This window comes from Lissotriton helveticus, chromosome 8 (genome assembly GCF_964261635.1).
Source record: "Lissotriton helveticus chromosome 8, aLisHel1.1, whole genome shotgun sequence".
Taxonomy (NCBI): domain Eukaryota; kingdom Metazoa; phylum Chordata; class Amphibia; order Caudata; family Salamandridae; genus Lissotriton; species Lissotriton helveticus.
The window spans coordinates 1237511258-1237536001 of NC_136069.1; the positions used below are offsets into that span (position 1 = coordinate 1237511258).

Below are 24744 nucleotides of genomic sequence, written 5' to 3' on the forward strand. Positions count from 1 at the left end.
TCTTCTAATGGCAACTAGTCACCAATGACCTGCTCGCAGGCTCGGCTCCTGTAGAGTTGCGTCTGTAGTCTGTCTCGACTAGTAGGAGCTCCTTTCTGACACATTACAGGCGGGATCTGCCCAGGGTCAGTTTAACTTTGTCCACGCTGCGTCATAACACAAGATATGAGAGCAAAGAATACTCTCTTCCTATAAATCCGGTTCACGAATGGCTGGGCTATCACTTCCGGAGCAACCGGATGTTTCTTTCGGGGCGGGCTATTTTATTCTAACCAATAGTAGGATGTGTGGGTAACTACGGCTTCAAAACTCCCCGTACTCTTTAGTACTGACTACAGCGTCCAAATTGTATACAACTAGCTTTGTTACCGGTCCTTGCGTTCACCAGTTAAAGTTTGTTGGATTAGAGTTGAAAGCAAATCGCAGGTAATGCCGTAGTTTGAATTTTCTGGCGGGAGGCAAGGCCCTCGGTCTGGATCTTTCCTCCTGATTCTGGAGGTTTGACATGTATGAACGCTCCACTCGGAAGGGCTACGGTGAGCGGCGGCGTATCACTTTAGGGACACTCGTTAAAGTGGAGGATTTTCATCGGAGGGACAAGTGCTCTATGTTTGTTTTCTTGTTTCTGAGGAGAACGTTCAGGGAATGATGCCTTCCGGGAAAGTTCTCCAGCCTGTGCTGAAGATGAAGGTCGACGAAGTTTTCCTGTGCTGGTTAAGTGACACCTCCACCCAGACGCTTCTCAAGGGCTATCTAAAAAGGACGAAAAATGGGGAGAGGATTGGCCTGGGGGAATGTAGTGACTATGGCACCACCACGGGGACAAGCAAAAAACATGTTACTTCAGTAGGTGGACTGGATAATGTTTCTGGGAATCACCATGGAGCAACCCGCAGTCCACCTACCCAGCTTCTTTCGAACCTTGCTCTAAGCCCTTTGGGCAGCCCTAGAAGTGGCAGCAGTACCAGAGTTAGAAGATCTACAGGAGGCAGTATGGTAAGATTGAACTGACCCTCTTCTACTCCTTTACTCTTTATAATTGGTTTGTGGAAACCACTTTAATATACAAGCTTTTGAATTAAATATGACTGCCTCTAAAAATGTTATTGGTCTTTTAGAAAACTTGACTGACAAGGATCGTACATTTCTGCTCTACTTTCAGTAATGCATATGTTTTGTACTTTCTAATTGTATAACTGTCATCTACAGTCCTCAACTAATGGTCTACAAATTATCATTTGCCTATTTGCAATACTTTTGCCAAATCAATGCCCACTGAGCATTACTTTTTTGAAATTCCGAGGAGTTCGTAGGTAGCGGAGGACAGAACCAACTAAGTAGCGACAAAAAAGTTGACCGAGAAGCTGTCATCAATATTTGTTAATATAAGTCTCAATCCAGAAGAAACTGGATACTTTTTCCACAACATGGTTAAAGACAAAAAACTCAATTGTAATTTCTACAGTGCATATTGTTGCATAGCAGGGAAAGGGAAACCACATGCCTAATTCATGAACAAGAATTTCCTTTTATCCCAAACTCTCTAAAATCATCAACTAAAAACCTACGCAGCAAGCTCTGAAATTGTTGGTTCCGTTGTATATCAGTCTTTGTAAATTAAATCACAAAGTGATCTGTTTTCAACATTTCTTAGAATACAGGCTGGTGCAGAGGGGTGGTACTTATTTTTCCAATGCAGGGTACTAGCAACCTCACAACCAATTCCATAACTATTGCTTCCTTAATTCTGTATAAGTACCCCAACATTATACATAATGGGTCAAAATAAATTAGGAAGTCAGTAGAAGCACTTGACTTAGTAAAGAGAGGGCTCCAGAGGGGATGCATTGCTGGGCAAAATGCCAAGCATGCACTGCCAGGGTGTTTTAGAAGTCGAACACTGTTGACAGTGATGTAGCTTAAACTTTGTAATGTGTGTCTTATGAATCATACCTATAACCAATTTGCTAATTTTCTCTCCCAGTTGGGCATTCTATTGTCTTGGTTCTGAATGACCGCACCATAAACGAATGTTAACTTAAGTGGAGTGGCGACCATAAAGAACCTCAAACAGCCAGTTTGGTATGTCAGACCATAACAATCTCTTGAATTTATGAATTAATCCTTTATCTGAAGATAACCATAGAGATTCTGCTGCTGTGGACTTAATTGTATCTGTGAAAATGATTTAATGGAACAACTGCTAAACATACTGAACAGCCAGGTGTTAGATGATAAGTGCATATGTAGCATCAATCTGTCACCCTTAGTGCCCGACCAATAAAAGTAGTCAAATGTGCTTTAAATGCCTTGCACTCTAGCTGTCTCGTATCCATGTCTGAGGTGTAGACCAATACATCATTAGCAAAGGAAGAGGTTTAGCGTTCACGCAAATAACTGTGTGAATCCAAGAAGACCGATAGAACACTCCCAATATCAACTTTATCTGTTGTGCTTACAGAAGAGGGGGAATGTGTAACCGTTGCCTTCTACCCTTGTGATATGAACAAGGGCTGATTAGCACACAATTTACCAAGATTGATTCACTTGATGGGCAATAATGGGCTTTAACCCACATCAAAATTGTACCAAAATCTCTTCTACATGCCTGCACCGAAATAAAAGACCACTTCATCTGATGAAACGTCGTTCTCGGCGCAAAGAGCTTTCAAAGACAATTAGAGCAATCACAAAGAGGAGTAGAAAGCAGTGTCCCTTCCTGGAACATAGTAACCTCGCCTGGTAAAGTCTAGGTAGCAGTTATACTGGACAGACGATTTCCAAAATGCTAGCAATAACCATAACACCTTCACCCCAAAGTGAGATGTGTACTTAGGAATGTTGGTTCAAAGTGGTTTCTGAATTTTTGGTATCCTAATAATTCAGACCTTATCCCATCTTGGTGGCGGTTTCACTCGATTACAATTAAAGGGCACTTTATATCTAAGAAAAAATGTGCAACTTTGGGATGTAATTCAATCTCCACTAAGGTTATGAGAATGCATTTGATTGTTCTTTGAGAAGTTCTGTAGTGGCGCTCTTTGGGTGCAGTTTGTTGAGAAGTCAATTCGACTTACACCTTGGATTGCTTCACCCTCCAGTTCAGTCCTTTTGACATTAAGTGATAAAAGTTGTATTGAACAGGTCATGCCATAAATCAATATAAATATTTGTCTCCCATGTAATGCAGCCATTGTTTTGCCCTAGTTAACACCCCACTCCCACATCATTACACTTCTCTGCCGTGCCCAACCACTTCCTCTACTATCAAAGTCTTCCTCCTCTTCCCTTGAACACTACCCAAGGGATATTACATTATGCTGTGGTGACTAATTAGTTGCCTAGAACACTGTTAGAAATCTACTCTTCCCCCCTGTGCTGTAAAGGATTTATATTAAAAATCCTTAATGTATCTGGGATCTTGGCTTGGGGTGACTAACTAATGATTGACACATATTCTAGAACTACTATACTACTAGTCCTTAGAATTATCTCCTAGGTTCCCACAAATCTCTTTTTTTTCATCTAATAATACATTTAAACCCATTCCTGTAGTGCGGGGGCTTGTTCCCCTTTCCAAATGCCTAGCCAAGTCTATCTGAGCCACCAAGTAGGCCGTAGCAAAGAAGGCACGCATGGATTTTACATCTGGACATATGTTTCCCTCAGTTACTGCATTTATTTCTAGTAGATTGAGCTGCACCTGAGCCAGTGTTGGACAAAGCCACGTGCACCCTGAGTTGATCATTTTTAAACAGGCATGCACTTTCTAATAAACTATCACCCCACACTGCTTGAAGAGGTCAATGAGTTGGCAAAACTGACACCTATGCTCAGTTGGAAGATGGCAAATTCAGACCTGAAGAAGAATGAATGCCTGCTTCAAACGGTGAGCCACAAAACCTTTAACAGTGTTGCCTCATTCCTCTTCTTTGGTCTAGTAGGTGCTGAGTCTTCTTTGCTGCATGTGGTCCAAGTCTTCTGTATTAAAGTTCAGATTTCCTATTGAGGCAGTGACTGGGTAACTTCTTTTTCAACTGCTTGTTTACTCTGCATCAGCAGATTTGAGTTTTACTTTCAACACCCACCGAACCCTAACTGCTAAACAACATACCCTGATAAGAAAGGTGCTCCAACACATAGTTTATAGGATACAGGGGGAAGTACATCATGGAGATCTCTCGGCCCCCACTCCTTTTCATCCTGTTTCTTGTTGATATTGACCTGTTTTGGGGAGTCCTACAATCCACCTCGCTACTGAGATTTTGCCATAATGTGCATGACTCCTGTAAGTAGATTTATATTATGCATTTTGATAATACCTCAAAGGTCTCCAAAACAGGATGGTGCAGATAAGGGACTGTCTTTAACAAAAATCAGCTGTCTTTGAATGTAGGCAGCGTTCAACTAGAATGTTTTGGCAAAAGGAAGATAAAATACAAATGGTCCGCATGCAGACCTGTGAAGTGGTGTTGACATATGACTGTCTAATTATAACTCTTGTGGCTTTTGGAAAGTTGAATATCTGTAAATCATAGTCTGTAAACTTATCATGCCTAGCACAAGTGACATAAATTAGTATCATTTAAAATACTGCAACCATACCCTTCATGTTGCCCTGCTATGTTTTACTTAAAGACGTAATTTGACATGACTAACACTTTGTATTACATCTTCAGACCTTTTTTACTGCCCTTTAGGTGTCAACAATAACGTCTACCTCAGTAAATTGCACACTGCTCCCACCATTATCTCCCATGTAAAGCTGGGCTTGGGTAGTGGCATTTGGGAGCTGAAAAACTAGACTGTACGTGTTGCACTGGACTTTGTCAAGCCATTTACCGCTAGGTTTATTCTGAAAGTAATCATACCATATAGCAGCACAGGAATGAATTTACATTTAATAACTTTGCAAAGCATAGTAACATCTGGCCATGTGAGACTCTTCAGTAGGTGCAGGAATGTAGTGTTAAGGAATTGAGTTGTGCTTTCGAGAGCTTGCTTGTGGAGCGAGGTTTGGCCTCTTTTGTGGAACCACACACCAAGTTACATGTATGCTGGGACCTTTTCTATTTTTTCATTGTTAGTATGCCAGTCATCCCTTTTTGTGTACTGAGCTTCCAAAAGTTATAGTCTTGGTTTTTGCCATTTTGCTCTTGATGTAGTTTCTTCTGCTATAATTAGACCGATTTGTAAAGTGCTTGACTATTCAAAAGGGTTTCCCAGCACAAAGTAAACTAAGAGGACAAAAAATAAGAAGGAATTAGAAAAGCCATGTCTTCAAGAGCTTCCTGAACATACTAAGAGATGTACACGATCTCAACGAGGTGAGCACAGAGTTCCACAGTTAGGGGCCAAGATAGGAGAAGGATCAATCACGTTGTCGAGCCTTGCCAAACCTAGGGACCATTGCAAGAATCATAATACTAGAACAGAGAGGCCGGTGGGATAATAGGGGGCCAACAGTGACCTGAGATAAAGTGGACCAGAATTTACCAGAGCTTTAAACACTTAACATAGTGCTTTAAATTGAATTTGCTTGCTAATTGGGAGCCAGTGAAGGTTACACAGAAGATTAGAGTCTGGAGAGTGTTTAGGAAGATGAAAAATGCAGCTGCATTCTGAACTACCTGTAGGCGCCTAAGTGCAGCCTTCAATGCCCCCAGGTATAGAATGTTACCATAGTCGAGCCTAGAAATGATTAGTGCCTGTACAACCACCCTTTGAGCTGAAACTTGAAGGAGCTAGGGAATGTTCCTTGACCACCTCATGACACCAGAACAGGTGGAGGATACCTTAATTATTTGATGATCCATTGAGAGATTGCATCTCTTCCAAACTCACTGCTCACAATTCCTGCTTTAAATGACCTCCCGCTGTCAGAACTGCTTGCTCGGATGACACTCTCTTACTCACAGCCACTCGCCACATACCACTCAACACTCCACACTCGGGACCTGCTTCACTATCACACACTGGACCTGCTCTTACTCATGGAGATCTGGCTGAACCCCCTCATCTGCGCTAAACATTGCCACAGCCATCCATCCCAGCTACAAGATCATCATGAATCTGCAAGGATATACTGCAGTGTCCAAGCTGACTGTCTTAAAGGCAGTCAGAAAACCGAGACCAGTGCAGAGTCTACAGCATGTGGGGTGATAACTGTCTCCCTTGTTCCATGCTCTATATTCTACATCACAAATTTCTGCCTCACTCTATCATTCATGATTTAAAATACCCACCCCCTTTGAACTCGATGTACCCTTGTCTTTACTAGGCCCTAGTAGACCCATAACAAACAACACTAGCCAAAGCTGCACCTTTCTAGCCAATTCGGACCGCCTCAGCAACCACATTGTTCTGTGTTGATACAAAGCTTGACGCTGTCAAGCTTGTAAAAGATCTGTGCATTAGAGAAAAATAACCATCCTGTGTGCTTATTTTATTTGACTTATTTGCTTTCCAGGTTTAAATGCCCTTTGGTATATGAAATCCAGTACTGTCCCCTACAGATTGTTTCCCACTTATAAAATACTTGAGTTTCAAATCCTTCCAGGCTTTGGCAATCTGAGAGCTAAGTTGGGGTCCCGACTGCTTAGAAAAGCACATAATAGATTCATTAAGTGTCTATGCATAAAGAAGTAAAATAAAAAAAGTAAAATATTGTGTAAATGTAAAGGAATGTGAAATTGGAGGCTAAAAATTAGGTTAATATCCTTAGATTGATTAGTGGAAGCACTGTAAGTGCATCAAATAGAATATAGTATGGACGATGAGTAGCCTCAGTTGAATTAAAAAAGTTGTAACCTTCAAATTAATATTAAGATAGTGTTTGAATATAATAAAATATTTTATCAATTGTGTGTTTGTTTGATAAATGCTTGTTTCTGTATTTTTTGTGCATTGTTTTGCGGTTCAAATCCTGGAAAATGCCTAGGCCTGGGACCCTGGCTTCCAGTAATGCTCATTTGGGGTCCTCGGATTCCAATAATGATTCAGTGAGGGCTCAGGTTTCAGTAATGATTAAGTGGAGGCCCACAGTACTCAAAAGGTTAAGAACCACTGGTCTAAACAGTGTCATTTGGCATGTAAGTAAGCATATTAATGTTGTGTAGCGCACATTTTCAGTTGTTATCTCAAACTGTCAGTTGCAAAAAAGTGTGAACAAATTGAAGTGTGCAGCTACTTAACACATTTGTAGGTTAGAACTAGCTAAACCCCCTTCAATTGGAGGTAAGTATAAGATTTGGAAACTAATAATTAAATGTTTACAATTCCCTATAAAATTAACCATTAAACTTTCCATTTTCCCAAAGCAAAATTGCCTGAAAACTACGAGGAAGGTTTGTTAAAAAAATAAATTAGATAAAGAACAGCCTCATCATTGTTAATCATGCTCTGCCTGCTATAGTCCAGGACAATACTTTCCTTCTGGAGAACATGGTTTTACTTAGTAAGTAGCAGACTGAACTTTACATCATACAGCTCTGATACCGTTTCTGATACCTTAGTCACAGTTTACCAATTTGGTTTTCGATTATACTCTGATAATAAGGAATGGGAAAAAACGTGGTGTGGTGTAAAGTCCAAGGCTTCTGTTTTGGAAGTGTTGACTGTACCTCCCTCCCCCCAATTGTGCCCCTTCTTGTGTTTGGCTCAAAGCTTGCTGAATATTTAGGCATCTGTTACTAAATATAAAGGCAAATCATCGGTGTATAATTCAATATGAAGCATCCTTCTGTTCAGGGTTATTTCTGGGGCCTGTTGAATAGCTATGGCAAGAGGTACTATAAATAATTCAAATAATATAGGGAGAAAGAGGCACTCCAGCTCTTAGGTGTTGCTATAATCTCCACTCTCTGTGAATTTAAGAGAATTTGAGCCTTCATAAAGCTTGCTGATCAGCCCTGTATGGTTGGAAGAGATCTGCATTTTATCTAATCTTAGATTTGAAAGTTTATGCTGCATCTAAAACATATCTGCTGGTGGTGTTTGTGTGTGTGTAAAATAGACCAATTGGTACAGTCTGGAATTGAGTATTTTGGATAATTGGCGAGCTGTTATGGTACCACTTTGGTACTGGTGAATAAGAATAAATTATATTGTTCTCTAGGCATGTGCGTCACTTTTTAGGTGTGCACATCTTCACCACAAAGGCGCAAAGACTGAATGACTATCTTTTTTGTTTTTTATTGACCGATCTATGTTGATGGGCGCCACTTAAACCAGTCAATAAAAAAAGAAACTGTAAGTGCACAAAAGCATTTTTGTAACAGGCCTACCTACAGCAATATGAAGCCTGGCCTTCTAAACAGATGTTAAAAGAACGAACAAAACTAGCTGGGATGAGAGAGTCGGGGGGGGGGGCCACAGGGAGAGACAAATATAGTTTGATGGGGCAGAAGCACATGAGGAAGAGAGCAACACTGTATTGGAGGGGAAAGTACAGGAGGGAGACAGTATCAAAGGGGGTGAGAAGTACTTGGAAGAGAGAGAAAGAGAGAGAGCAGCCATGTAGGGGAGAGCAAACTGGGAGCTCTGGGGTTTGGGAGTGATGTTTGATTGAGGGTCGAGAAACAGTAGAGGGAGAGAGCTGTGAAACGCATGCACTCTGATGGAGTGCTTAACCAAAATGAAAATAAGTTGTTCCCTAAAAGCCAGCAGTGGACGGGCACAAGTCAGCCAGTCAAGAGGATGGTAAAGAGGCTATGCTCCAGGGGAGGGACAAAGACAACGAAAGCCATTGAATAAGAATCAAGTTAGAGTGACAATAAAACCAACCATTGTCAGGCCTTGAAAAATCCACTTACCCACTCGCAATTGCGAGTGAAATTTTAGCAGGTCAAGCTATTTTTAGCACTTACTCTAACTTGCTGGTAAGTAAACTTCAGCTGGAAGATATGGGTGTTCTGTTCATTTAGAAAGTGAATAAGCAATTATATCACATTTAAATCTTATTTTATGTTGACACATTTGCCAACTGCTCAAGGACTGAGGTCAAATGTCATTTTGTCTTTTTACTAATGGTTTCTCATGTGTTCCTGGAAAATGGTGTTTATTTTTCGTTCTCTTTTTACAGTTAATGTTTTTTGTCAAGTGAGCTATTTGACAATAATTGCGAAACAAAATGCAGTAAAATGTCCTTTTTTCCCTTAAAACAACATTTGAACAGCTTGTATATGAATAGTACAAGAAGATCAGAAATTATGAAATAACTTTATTTTTTTATAATTCAGAAGTATGATGCAAATTAAGATTTAAATTGGCGGAAAACAAATCAGAACACTTTACATGGTGCGTATGACAAATATTTGCAGAAACTTTATTTCCAAACACTGTACACTATATAGTTTTAAAACCACATGTCCGTGACAAATTCTGTGGCCATTTCAATGTAAAATGTGCTGATTGCAAATAACAATGGGCTGCTTCTTTATGCTTTAGTAATGTATTTACTAAACATGATGTGAGCGCCGTTACTGGTCACGGCATGATGTCCATGCATTTAATGAACTAAGTGGCAAGTCTGCAGTCACGTGTATCTTATATGTGGCTAGATTTGCATTCTATGTGGAGATAATGTTTAGTCTATTAAATCAAACAAAAGCGTTTTCTCTTCAGCAGAGGTGCTGAACTTGCATATTTGAAGGTGCTCTCATATGTGATAAAGAAGAAAATGGCATGTCAGTGAATTAAAATACTTGCCCAGGATCACATAATTTGAAACCAGTTCATGAGTTAAGAGCATTATAATTAGGTTGAGTAGATTTAAGTCACTAGACCTGCTCGTCTAGTAACATTTCTTAGATTTTCCGAGCCCTGATTAGTAAGCAGTTGGTGGGCTGTAAACCCTTAAAAGCTCTTGGTAATCCCACAATGTGTCATTCACCGTCAGATGGCACAAGTTGATTAGGTTGTGCATTCTGGTAGGCTCAACCTGAAAAGGAAGGGTGGGGAGAAAGGTATATCCTGATACAAATGGGACAGATCTGTTCTATAATTTGATAAGAATCTGTGTTGGGGAAAGGAGATGGAAGGGGGGTTAATTCATATGGATGAGTCCCATTAATTGGACAACATTCACCTTGAGGGCAAGAAGGTAGCTAAAGGACTCAGACTCACAGTCCTGAATTCCATCATAACCAGGAAACAGAAAGATAGGCAAAAAAGGTGTTGGAAAAGGCTAGAAATCACAATTGAAAAGGAGGCAAAAAGAGGTAGATGGTGACATAGGTCCCATAGTAGTAGTATACAATCTGAACACGTTAGATCGTGAAACATGCTTTGTAGGACTAATGTCAGAAAGGTGCATCTTAACCTTTCATAGTATAGAATTCTTTACATCATAGCTAGTGCAGTGGATACCAACAATACAAGACATTCCTATAAAACCCAACTGTATTCATAGACTATCATTTCCAACCACATAGATTCCCAAATCTATTCCAAAATTTAATGTGATTGATCATTTAGTCTGTAGATCAGCTTTGCATGTGCAGCTACACCATAATTTCCAACCTTTAGTCCTCAAAAGCATTTGCTTAAGACACAAATGTTTGCATCTTCTCGCAACCTTCATATTTATTTAGGAATGTAAGACAAATGGTCCAAGACAAAGAACATAAAAATTCAACAAATCATTCACAAAGAATTTGAACAGCCGCTACTTCATACAAAACGGTTTAATCAGTTCTGTATTTTTCTGTACATTAGATATTATTCATATTATACGGTTCATTGCAACTGAGACACAATGTCAATTAGCATAGGTGCCCACATTCACAACGGGAAGGGGGGGTGAAGGTGAAGTGAGGGAAAAATGGGATCACGTAACTGTGAAAGTCATTCGGTGACACAAAATATTACAAATTTTCATGAAACAATACACATGGTCCCCTGGATCACCAGGGACCAAGAAACAAAAAGCGCTCAAAAAGAGTCAGACTGTTAAATGTACCAACACAGATCCAAAATCCCTGATAACCGTCAATGTTCTGCTTGGGAAAAGGGGATTTGGTCGTATTAAATAAAGTCGACGTTTCGACCTGTAAGAAAGGTAGGTATTTGATCCTTACACGGTGGGTCTTCTTCAGGACAGTATAAAGTTGTGGGCGGGCAACCTCCTACAAGGTAGAAAAATGTTTTCATTATTCAGTGAACACCAGTTATGTTAATTAATAAACATAAACGGTGGATCAATTGGAAAGGTGACTAGAGCTATTAAAAAACATGTTGTCGAGAAAATACTCTGATTGGAATATAAAGTCAGGGGTGGATGGATTAATGGGATAGCTCAAAAGCAATCTGCATAAAATCTATTCCAAGGATTGGGGCAGGAAAAAGAAGAAAAGAAGACCAACTCTGGATTACTCAAAAAGAGTGGAAGGTACCGTCTCATATAACAAAAACGGGGCTCTCCCCCTTAGATTAAATACATAGACAAAATATTGCTTACCACAGTCGTACAGTGGTAGCTGTACAACGTCAACGTGCACGGATTGATGTCACATCTAAAATCACAATCAAAATATCCTGTCTGGGTGTAGAGATAAAAAGAAGCAATTTTGAGCCAAAATATTTACAAACCAAGTTAATAAACTCAAAGATACTCAACAGGACGATGCTTACCACTTGTCCTATGATCAGACAGCCGAAAGATATAGAAGACAAAGGTTCTTAGGTTGCGGGGTCGTACCTTGATGGAGGGTAATAATTACCTCCAAATTGGAGCCTAAAGGTATAAAATAAAATAAAAATAGGCAGTACATAACCAGACGAGGGTCAATTGTACACGTCTCAGTTAACTCTAAAGGCCAAATAAATGAAGAAGGGTATTCATTATTCTTAACATACTATCAGATGGTAAAATTGGCGCAGGTCGGTATCATTGTGGAAGGGTTAAAGCTAGATATAATAATAATAAGCAATTTACCATTAATTGTCAAATTGGTCAGAATAGCGCTGAAGTTCCTAAGTGAAATCCTCATTCGGAAGATATTGGGTAAGTTGTATTGTTTGAGCCTGAGAAAATACGAAACACAACAGGCATTGGTATTTCAGCCTTAAAGGTTCAAAAAGCTGGAAGGACTCAATAACAAACGTGTGTAACATACAGCACATACCTAAGTGCAAAATGAATTTGCAGAAATTGGCCAGACTGCCGCCATCAAATGAAAAAACGATCGTTTCCCCAACACATCATGTCGATTTCCAAAGCGGACACGGGGACTGATGGCTGAGTAAATGTCCAATTAGTGCCCCTAGGGAATATTAGAAAAACGGCCCCAGTGAGCATTCTCGCAGTCCCATCCCATATGGATACTGTCTTATGAACACAATATAATTTTTAAAGATCCGAGCCGTTTTTACCTGTAGGGTGATTCTCCAAAGACTCCTGTAGCCACAATCTCGGCAGAAAAACCAGCCGCGATTGCTATGCGTTACTTCCTGGTTAGGTGGTAGCAATGGGCGGAGTCCCGTTCCCACGAGCCTCCGAGATGGAGGAAAGACTAAACAAGTAGTCCAAACCATTATTAGGACTACAGCAAAGGAAAACAGCGCTCGCATCCAGAAGAGCGTCCATGTAAAAACAGAATGCGCAACCGGTTTAGGCAATCCGACCCACCAAAATGGTCCGAGGGCAAAATGGATTCCATATAGATAAATCCCTCATCTTGGGTACATTTAGCATGCTTAAAAATTATATAAATAGTTGATTCCTTACATTCCACTAATAGTTGGAATTAAATAATTAACATCAACATAAACAACACATTACTCAACATAGTTATATCCCTGCCTCCTGTTCTACAATTTTATAGCATACCCGCATATAGCGTGACTTACATCACATAGAGAGTTACTAACTTAGTATTAGCGGATGAGTACACCTGTCCCATGGAGTAATATAGACTCATGTTTTCATATGATACAAGGCTCATGATCAGTATGGACAAAAATTGCATATCTGGTTGGATAAGCAGACAATAATAATGAGTGCACCTGTCACGCAGGATGGTGTACACTCACACGTTCATGCATAAAGTGATGGAATGAGTTATTAGTGAATGCATCTTACTCACAGGAGGATGTAAAATCATATATATTATATGTCCTTCCCATTAATAATTATACTTCATGCCTAGGGCCTGTAACCGTGAGTTAATAGTGAGTGCACCTTTCTCGCAGGAAGGTGTAAACTCTTACACATTATATGCATATTTGATTGACAGTTATACTTGGTGTATAGGATTTGTAACAGGTCACACTGAGGAACCACAATACTGATTCAGAAAAAACACACATTCAGAGGTTAGCTAGTTGCGCAAAACTACTTTCAGATTCATTGAGACCCTCTGCTACGGAGTTGAAGATGTGTATCCACTTCATCTCTCTGGTATTTAAGATGCTGGATAAATTGCCACCCCTAGGGCCTAGTGTTATGTGTTCCAAAACCGCCCATTTTAGTGTTTCTGGCAGGTGATTATATTTCTCACAATGTTCAACAAGGGGAGCCCCCACCACCTTACACCTAATTCTGCTGCAATGAGAAAGGAATCTGGTTTTCACACACTGTTGGGTTTGGCCGACATATATTAAGTCGCAGGGACAGACGATCCCATAGATCACGTTTTTCGTGTTACAGTTTGTGTGGTCCTTATACACATGTCGGTGGTTCTTGAAGACAAATTCCTTAGACTGAATAGTAGACGGGCAAGCTTTACATTTGCCACATCTGAAATGTCCAACGACTGGCAATTGATTCCAACACGATGCCAAAGTCGGTTCAGGCGGATTTTCCAAAAAAGATGACACAACATAGTCTTTCACATTCCTTGCCTTTTTTGAAAGCATGCATGGGTACACTGGTGATCTCTAGATCTTCAGCGATGAGCCCCCAATGTTTGTTGATCAACTTTTTAATGGCATTGCTTTTTGTAGAAAATGTTGTGACACAAATCATGCGCTTTTCAGATTGGGCTGTGCGTGTACTAGGTTCCAACAAAGTCTCTCGATGGCAAAACCAGGCTCTCTTCTTGGCCCTTTTGATGAGACGTTTGGGATAACCTCTCTCTAGGAGTCGTTCCATTAGTATTCCTGATTGTAGCATGTAGTCATCTTTTTTGCTACAATTCCTTCGCACTCGAAGGAACTGTCCGTAAGGCAAATTATCTCGAAGACTCCTGGGGTGGTGGCTTGAATATTGGAGCAAGGAGTTCCGTTCAGATGGTTTTCGGAACAAGGTGGTGAATAGAAAACCATCCTCTACAGCGATGGTAATGTCAAGGAAGTCAATTTTACTCTTACTTGATTGTATCGTAAACTGGATGTCTGCAGTTCGTTGGTTCAACCAGGTATGGAAACATATTAATTCAGTCTCATCTCCTGTCCAGATCAACAGCACATCATCGATGTAGCGTACCCAGAGTCGTATATGATCTCGAAAGGGATTCCGTTCACACGTGATGAAGGTATTCTCATAGAAGGACATGAAGAGGATCACCAGGTCCGGAGCAAAGGCTGCCCCCATCGCCACGCCCTTAGTCTGTAAATAAAACACATTCTGGAAAATGAAGAAATTTCGCATCATGGCGATTTTTAACAGAAGAATGATAAAGGAAGTCGGGACCTGCACAGGTGCCTCGCGACTATCCAAAGCTGCAGTTGCCACCATTAGCGCCTCTTCCTGGGGGATACTTGTATACAAAGATACAATATCGCAAGTCACCAAAAGTTCTTTATCGGGGTCAAAAGGTTCACCATCTACCAACGTTATAGTGTGAGTAGTGTCTCTCAAATACGTCGATGTTGCTTCTGCTAGTGGTTTAAGAAAAAAGTCCACATAGCGGCATAGTGGCTCTAGGATCGAACCACAACCCGAGACTATTGGTCGACCAGGTGGATTGTGGGCATCCTTGTGTACCTTTGGTAGGGTATAGATGGTGGGTATACGGGGATGGCGTTGATTTAGATATTCATATTCATGCTCTGTCGAAAACCCTTGTTGAACACCCTCCTGTGTTATTCTCTGAATTTCACCGGCCACGTCCTTCGTTGGGTCTGATGTCAGTCTTTTGTAGCTCACACCGTCTCCAAGTTGACGCCAGATCTCATCCTTGTATTTGGCAGTGTCCTGGATAATGATGGCCCCACCCTTATCCGCTGGCTTTACCACAACATTAGAATTCGATTTGAGGGAAACCAAAGCCTTCCTTTCGGTCTTTCTTATGTTATACTTCACATAAGTCCTATCGTTCAGGATCTTCGACACTTCTCCAGTAATGAGATTCTCGTAGGCGAGAATCCGATGGCTCATTGCGCTAGTCGGGGGTACAAAGGTGGACGGTACCCTGAATCCTGTGACCGACGTATTCTTAGGCGGTGGTCGGTTTTTAAAAAAGAAACGCAGTCTTATTTTTCGAAAAAACTTAGACAGTTCCAAAAGTGTGTTAAATTTGTTTGGAGAGGTTGTAGGAACGAAAGATAGTCCCTTACTGAGAAGCCTCAGTTCGTCCTCATCAAGTTTGTGATTCGACAGGTTCATGATAGGTGTATCAGTCGTCCTTACCACCTGTAGTTCTTGCGTCTGGTGGATCGTTCGCCGTGTTCCTCTGGTTGAAAGCGAACCTGCTTCATCCCACGACCTCTGCCCCCATCGTTGTCCCACTGGGTTGGTGGGCCCTGCTGGCCACGTCCTGTCCCTCTGTTCCAGTTGTTCCCACGTCCTCGCGGTGGTCTCCATGTGCCCTGCCCTAAAAAAGAGGGATTGGGTTGGTATTGTGGTTGGTATTGTGGCTGATATGCGTCTTGGTATCCGTAGGCGCTGCTGGTACTTGCTTGTTCGGAGTCTTCTCCAGAACTATAGGAGGAATCCGAAAAGGTGGTGTATCGGCCTCTTGATCTTCCGCCTCTGAAACCACGGTTCGTGAAGCGTCCTTGTGGATCCTGTCGAAAATATTCGTCAGATACGTAGGGGTAGGTTTTCTTTTTGTCATAGAATTTAAGGTCCCGAGCCAGTTTGTCAAGCTTCTTCTTGATCGTGTTTGTCTCAAATTCTTGAAGGGTTGCTACAAGATTCGTTAGCGCTTCTTTAGAATTTGTAAGGGTACTATCACCTGAAATGCTCGCCCTTAATTCTGATATCTGCTTGTTAAGAGCCACAACTTGATCCGCAGCAGTCTCAATCCCCAACACCATCCAGTGTCGGGAACAATTATTGACAACAAAGCTGAAACCCTCCCGGAATTTGGGGATATCTACAAAGATGGCAGGTTCAACTCTGACTTGCAACCCAGTTGGTATGATGTTATTCTGAAGGCATTGTGCAAGGTAGTGACCATGTAGTTTCGTGCGAATCAACTTCTTTTCTAATCTCTCCAGTTGGGAAATTTTATCATTAAGTGTGATATCTATGATAGGTGTCCCTACTGATAAAAAATTGTTAGTAGGATCGTGCAGTAGTTTGTCTATATAATCCTCTGTATAGGTGAGTATTTCCTTATCCACCATATTATAAACCCCACAGTGGGGAAATTGGTATTTGAGTTACGACAACACGTAGGAAACCTCTAAAAAAGAGGAAACATAACCTCACAGGCGTGCACCTGTACACATCAGATTATGAAAAACAGGGTTAAACCCAAAATGTCATTAGGACCTGGGTAGCTATAGGAATGTAAGACAAATGGTCCAAGACAAAGAACATAAAAATTCAACAAATCATTCACAAAGAATTTGAACAGCCGCTACTTCATACAAAACGGTTTAATCAGTTCTGTATTTTTCTGTACATTAGATATTATTCATATTATACGGTTCATTGCAACTGAGACACAATGTCAATTAGCATAGGTGCCCACATTCACAACGGGAAGGGGGGGTGAAGGTGAAGTGAGGGAAAAATGGGATCACGTATTCATATTTATTTAAGCCTTGAATATCAGACCTGTCATGTAGAGGGCGTGGCTTGCAGGGACAAGATGACTGACGTCCCTTAACTCTGTTCTGCCACCCATCCCCCGTCATTTTCCTATTCCCAATAACCGCATTCATGCACAAATTATGCCCTGTCGTTCCACTTAAGTACCCCCCAAACCCCCCCCCCCACCACATGCGTACTTGTTAGATGGTTGACTGGGTTGGCTTTCCCGTTGCCGCTGTGGTCTGGAGGCCTGCTGCTAGTGGTGTGACAGAGTGGAGGGGACGTGCATCGCCGCTGGAGGTAGCTGGCTTGCGGATCCACTGACACCCAACACAGTTGGTGACTGTGGGGCAGCAAGGACCGAAACAGCAGCAAGGTCCCTAGGGTGCTGCTGGTGGGACATCCTACCTGCTGCTGCTGTGGACCGGGGGCCTTCTGCAAGCGGTGCACAGGAACAAGGGGGCGCTCATTGTGGCCGGAGGATCTGGGGTCACTGACCTTCTGACTCCTGTCGTCCCTTTCGACTTACTACCAGCAGGGACCGGTACAACTGTAGGGCTCGTTGGGGTGCCGGCTGTGCGGTGGCCCATCTGCTGCCACGGTGATCCGGAGGTCTGCTGTGAATGACGCGGAAGGGTGGGGGCCGTGCATCGCCGCTGGAGGCGTCTGGCCTACGGACCTGCTGGTGACTGATGCTACTGGCGGGTGATGGGCGGTATAGATCAAAACCGCTGTGAGACCTGTAAGGTTCCGGCTGCGAGGTGCGTCCCATACAGGCGGTAATTACAACTGCATCATTACGTAGGAGATTTGCAGCTAATGGCTGGAATCTGAGTGTCCCGGAGAACAATGCAGAATGAGTGTGTGCTTTTGGGCTTTGGCTGTGCTTTGTCTTGTTGCCCACAGCACCTTTATCTACAGGCTGTTAAGTAATGGGGCCCGCCTGATAAACTGTTGGCGCCCCGAATGCAGTTAATGCCACCCTGTGACATAGGGCTGAGCTCTCCACACAATCCCTGGACACTGAGGACCTGGATTTCTCCCTCCGGACATTGAGAGGGCTTCTTTCCTCAGGCTTGCCAGCATAATCCCCTAATACTGAATGCTGCTCGGTATGTTATTTCCCATCTGAGATTACAGAAACTCTGCTCCAAGCGCCTGCCATGGATTTGCTCCATTGTCGATGCTTGGCAGTCTACGATCATCTGGCTGTTGGTAGCTTTGTTGTAACTTTTTCTGACTGGCAATACTTGTGGCCTTCAAACTTTGTTGATAGCACAACTACAGTGCTCTGCCTTCACTCACCCTCAGTTTTACATCTCTGGCTACTGTAATTTCCTGGCTGTTGCGGCCGTTGAAACCGTTGGGGCTACATGCAACGCTTTTTGCCAAAATACGATGGTACGAAATCATAAGTGGATCTACAAACTGTTACATGCCAGCCCCATCTTACCTGTTGCTTGTAACCGAGAACTGGTTTCACGCTTGATTGTGCTGAGTTATACGGGAACCGCCGAGATGGGTCTCACCTGCAACTCTAACTCCAGGGCCTCCTCATGTTACTCCTCAACTGCAATAGTTGATAACCTGGACTCCATGAACCAGCCTTCTCCTGCCGGAGACAGATTTGACGCAGTACTGTAGGCAATAGAGTGCTCTCCTGTCTCTGTGGAATCTAGCTTTACTCCACGCAGATCACAGAAAACTAACCCAGTGAGTAACGGCCATGGAACAGGCTCTATCAGAGGTCCAACCCACCACTAAACCACTGGAGAGGCGACTACAGAAATAGGATACTAGGATACAGTGCCTGGAGACCAGAGTAGAGGATGCAGATGGTCGTCCAGGTGCAACAACATTCGCGTTATTAGACTCCTGGTTGTATTTATTAAACAATGGATTAAAGACCTTCTGCCGTAGTCCTCCCTGTCTTCTTACTTCACCATTGAAAGTGCGCATCGCATTTCCTTGAAGCGAACAGCCTCTGGATCCACCCACGACCGTTGATCTTCGAGGCATTGCACTTCTGCGATAGAGACTCGATTCTGGGCGAGGCCGGGAGGCTACTGGATGTCAGGCTGGGGAACACATTTGTGGTGATCTTTCTGGATTTCACCTTGGGGGTACAACGCCAACACAGTTAATTTTAGGCAGTAAAAAAGTAACCCTGAGCACTAAATTTGAAGTACTCCTTACTCTTCTCAGCTAGGTTGCATATAGTGGCTGCAGACAAAACAAGATTCTTTGATATAACGCAGGATGCATGGGACTGGCTCGAAACTTCTGGGCAATTTTCTGGTCCCCGACCAAGCTATGGGGGAGGAGAGCAGAGGACTGCGAGGAGCCCATTCGGATCTTGGCGACGTAGGAAACGCCGTCCTCCCAGTCTGATGGCAGCGCCGAATCTGGAATAGAGTATTCTGGAACGTAGGCAGACGGTTCAAGAGGCAGCATGGATTTCTGATGCCGTCAACACTTCTGACCGGGATGTGGTGTGTGCCCAATTGTCAGGAGACTAGGAACCCTTGGTTGCCTGCCCATCGGATACCATTTCGACAATCATGCCAGTTGTCACGCCACAGATGTCCAACAGCATTATTTGATTCTTAATCTATTTTTCAGATGTCTACTGTATTATGTTGATCTTACAGTATGCCTACCCTAAATATTCGCGATTTATTGTCTGCGAATGTTGTTTATGCAGGCCCTGGGGGGCAAGATCCTGGAGTGGCGGGAGGGGCTCTCTTGGTTCCCCCTCATTTCTGGGTGGACATATTTGGGCGGGGTTTGGCAGCTGGTTAACTCTTTATATGTTTACTGGGACTATGCTTTCTCCCTGCAATGCTGATCTATTCAATCTGTTAAGCTACTCACCCCCCACCCACATACCTGAGGGTTCATTTAGATCGACCTAGTTAATGTCTCAGTTTGGGCAGCCTCACCTGAGGTCTACTCTGTTGGTATTGACAACACACCACGTTTGCGCCAGGTTCAAACGTCCTGTTGTTTTGGTCCTGCCGCATTTACTCTGCAGATTTTCGACCTTGCCCTTCTCTATAATCACATGTACACTCAGATTTCCGTAATATGTATTTCACCACCTAGACATCACATGACACCCCAATCCATTATTCCCTGGAATGTTCAAGGTATACACACTGCATCTTGCCGAAATGCAGTGTATTCATCTCTCAAGGGCCCACATGTCCAAAATGCTTTATTACAAAAATCACATTTGACACTTCCTGAGGTGACTAAATTACAACGTAGTTGGAGGGGGTGAGTATTTGCCACAAACTACTCCCCATGGAGTGTTAATTTGGGTCCACCCAGTAACCTCTTTCCAGGTTGAGGAGGTTATGTCAGACACTGAAGGTGGGTATATTTTCATTAAAGGACAGCTTGATGGCAGTCCCCTTCCAATGGGCAATACTTATGCCCCTAACACTGACCAGGGCTCCTTTCTACGGTCACTGTTGCAAGTGCTTTCCAAACGGTGCGACCTTCCGTGGTTGGGGGGAGGGGATTTTAATAGTGTTCTGAACATGAGCCTAGACTGCTCCTTCCTCCCTTACAGAGCACAGCGTCCTCTACTAATGAATGGCTACTTAAGGATATGCTAGTGGGGATTGGAGGACATATGGAGGTTTCACAAACTGTCAACAAGGGTACACTCCTTTTACTCTCACCCACATAAGTTACACAGTTGCATAGACAGGATACTATGCACACCCAATCTACTCAATTTCATGACTGCTGCCGACTATTCAGGCCGCACTCATTCTCAACACAATGTGCAATATATCAGTATTACTTGGGACCCTAGGCCCTCCCCAGTCCCCAATTGGTGCTTTCAACCGTCCATGCTGGAAGTCCCCCCCCCCCCCTTTCTGCGCTTCCCTACACAATGCTGTCTCTGAGTATTTTGACCACAATGCAGACACAGCTTCATTGGCTCTGATAGAATGGGATTCACTGGAAAGTGACCCTACAGGGTTGCTGTCTGGGATGGGGCATGCGAAGACAAGTGGAGGACGAGTTGTCCAAGATTGAATGAACTCTTCTGGCTTTCGAGACACACTGTGTCACTGACTCTTCCCATGAGTCGAACATCACTAATGTAAAGATAAAGCATGTAGCTTTACTTGAACACTTGCGCTGACTGAATTATGCGGCACACTCGGCCAGAATACATCCGACTGCAGGTCGTTCAGGTTCTCTTCTTGCTTGGCTGATCTGTCAGCGCTGAGGTCTTTTGGGGCGAGATGCAACACGAAATCCATGGCCCTGCATTTTACTTCACTTTACCAATCGACGTTGGTGGCGCCTGTATCAGATATTGACTCCTTTTTATCAGAGCTTCCCTTCCCCAAACAGATTTCGAACCAGCATCAGAACCTTGATGCCCCAATAGCCTCTTCTGCGATCCGGGATGCAATACGGACCCTTGCCACTGAGCAGGTGTATGGTCCAGATAGATTCCCATCTGAATTTTATAAGGTGTATTGTGGACCCTCGAAGTCCACATCTGCAGCAGGTTTATGACGAGGCATTCATCTCCTCCTACCTCCCTGACTCTCTCTCCGAGGTCACGCTTGTCTCCCTACCAAAGCCCGATAGAGATCCTACACATCTAGGCTTCTATCATCTGCTGGCATTATTAAACATGGACCATAAGATACTGGCCAGAGTGTTGGCAAGAGGCTGACTCCAATAGTCCTCTCCCTAATACAGATCAAAACGAGTTTGTTTCAGCATGTATCACTTCTTTTAATTTACCCCCTGATTGATGCATTATGCCCCGCACACCTGCCCGCAGTCGGGCTGTCTCGTCCTCAATCTAGAGGAGGCGTTTGACACTATTGAATGGCTTTGTCTCGTGAGGTCCTTCTGAAATATGGCATTGCATCCATATATATGCGCTTGGTGAAACTTCTCTGATAACTCGAACCTGAGGATCCTAACGAGATTCCTCGTCATGATACCGCTACGAGTCTGTAGAGGCACAAGACAGGGTTGTCCCCTTTCCACCCTTCTTTTCTCTTTAGCCATAGAGCCCCTGGCTCTGGGTAAGCGTGCTTCGGGAGATAATTAGAAATACCACTGGGTGGGGAAGCACATGCAATATCACTTGAGGCAGACAATCTGCTACTGTATGTTCGGGATACCTGCTCTGTCACGGGTGACATACCTGACCTCCTTACTCGCTTTGCACGTCTATCTGGACTGAATGTCAGTTGGGGTAAATCCTTCTTGTTTCCATTCGATCCCAGAATGCAAGGCCTAGCATTCCTAATCGATGAAGCCCATGTTGCTTGGCAACTGACTATGTTCCGGAATTCGAACTTACCATACTGATCGGGACCTACTTGATGGCAACCTCACAAGGGCACTCGTTTTCTTAACAGCACAGATGTCTTTTTGGAATACCCTTGCTCTCTCGGTCGCTGGGAGAGTTGCCCTTACGAACATTATGGTACTCCTGCCTCTTCTTTGCTTTTTCACTAATCTGCTGCTGTACCTCCGTTAGTCCTTCTTCCTCTCACCTGAACGTATGCCACGAGACCTCATATGGAACAGAACTTGTTGCAAGGTGGCGCTTTCAAAATTGTATCTACCATCGGCCCAAGGAGGATTAGCAGTACCTAACTTGGAGCATTATTATTAAGCGTCTCAGATGCAGTTGGTGGTTTGTTGGATGGGGGGTACTGCACCAAGACACAGCGGCAGATGGTCCTCCCTGTTGAGTGGACGCACTTCTTCATTTGTTCCACTCCTGCTCTAAGACATCCCGACCCCGTCCTCTACTGCTACAGGTAGCCTATTGTTGCTTCAGGTGCTGCTCATTTCTCACCGAACATGTTACGCCTTATGCCCTAGCAATTCCACTGTTCGGTATGGTTTACATACACTGGAGGATCTGTATCATGATGGTGTACTTGTTCCATATGAGACACTGACACAGGTTGCCCCTGGGACACTTCATTATTCACGCCTCTTGGATTGGCTCATTACAGCACCACTGGGGGGATGTTACACAGGAACCACCAACTCACCTCACACTTCAATATTTACACGTCATGGGAGAGGGGCAGCATCTCACCCGGTGGCTGGCGGACGTGCTTCAGTCGAATACTGCCACAACACTGCGGCATCGCTGGGAGATGGACCTGTCCCGTCCTTGCACCTCTAAGGAATGGAACATGATTCTGGCAGGCCACACATAGGTCTCTTGCAATGCCAGGTTCCGACTATTACAATTCTACATTAAACAAAGGGCATATCTCACCCCAGAGAAAATTTGAGAAATATCCACGTACGCCATGAACACTGCCAATGATGTTTCATTGTATATAAAATGTGATGTGCACCACACAATGGTGAACTTTTATTTAGAAGATAGTAACTCACCCAAGGCATATTAGGAACTGCATTGAGAGACCGCAAACCCTACCTGTTTTCCCCTTGTCCCCAAACCCGTTACCCCATGCCCCTTGCATAATGTTCAGATCTGTTCTCTTCTAGCTCACTGGTTCCTCACAGTTAAATAGATTTAATATGTTTGATGTCATTGCCATGGGATGTTGCAGACAGCACGACAACCCACTTACTATCTGCCTTGCGGGACACCTCTCGTCCTTGTGTTGTGCCGTATACACCAGTACTTTCTGGACCTTCAGGGGTGCATGTACCAAACTTGTTGTGACTTGCTCTTCCACATGTCTCTTGTCCTGATGTTCAGTCAGATATTAACACCCTTGTATTTTTACTGTGCCTACATTTGACTTGTAACTGTACCATGAAAATTTAATGAACAGATCAAACAAAACAAAAATCAGACCTGTCATGTAAAAGTGCTTTGAGAGGCACGAGGTGTTCTTGTCGGGTTGCTTAAATTCCGTAGGAAGTCCCAGATTATTTTCCAATACAAGTTCAACCCTGTGCACAACCACACTATATGAACAACATAGCAGCCTGGTAGTTGGCAGGAAGACCATGTGCATCCTCTGAGTTTACTAGTGCCATCCTTGCATCACTTTGAAGAAGTTCAATTTCACACAGGGCTTCTCGTAAATCTCAATCATGCAGGGACAGCAGCTCGGATGGTTACGCCGTGTTCAGTGTCTAACAATTTTAATGGCATTCTCTAATATAGTTCAATAAAGGCCATATACTATCTCTTTGTATCGACATATGTGGTTAGCTGGGTGAGGAAGAACAATATGGTAAGATGTGCTCCTTTGTGAGTAGGTGGTTTGTTAGGCAGTGCAACAATAGTAAGTACTACAGTTATTGAGTATACGGCAAATTGATGCTGAAGTGAGTCCTGTGACTTGATCTGACCATTCCTCAGCATGTGCCTCAGTGAGAAAATGCCTTGCTTTTTCTAGTGTGACCTATGTAATGTACATTCTTCAGTAAGAAGTGCTGAGTTTTTCCATATTAGTAATTCCGATCCTGTTGTGCGTGAATTTTCAGGGATCTTCATATTGATTGCCATGTTGGGAGCAGGGCACATATTATTATTATTTTTTTTTTATTTTTATTTTTAAAAACTTTTATTGAGCAATCAAATAAGAGTTACAGAGATGGGCCTACAACCACACGGGCTGGCCGCTAGTAGCAACACACAACATAAGTAGCGAACGATCATTCCCGTGGCCGGGCACAAGGAAGGTACCAATTATTGCTCGAAGCATAGGACAGGACATGACAATTTTTATATTAATCATAAAAACAACAAACTCTAAACAAGGCGAATGCACAGTAATCAAGTCAGCCCAGGAGGCGGAGGGGAAAGCAACTAATCAGGAAGACAA

General features: G+C 43.1%; 1 protein-coding gene across 1 annotated transcript in view; it reads left to right on the top strand.

Moving 5' to 3' along the window:
• Positions 1-270: 270 nt before the first annotated feature.
• PPP2R3B (protein phosphatase 2 regulatory subunit B''beta) overlaps positions 271-24744 on the top strand; it is a 357728-nt gene continuing 333254 nt past the window's right edge. Inside the window, exon 1 of the mRNA XM_078658212.1 lies at positions 271-996. Coding sequence (XP_078514338.1) covers positions 646-996 — 351 coding nt within the window. The 5' untranslated portion in view covers positions 271-645. The remainder of the gene's footprint in view (positions 997-24744) is intronic.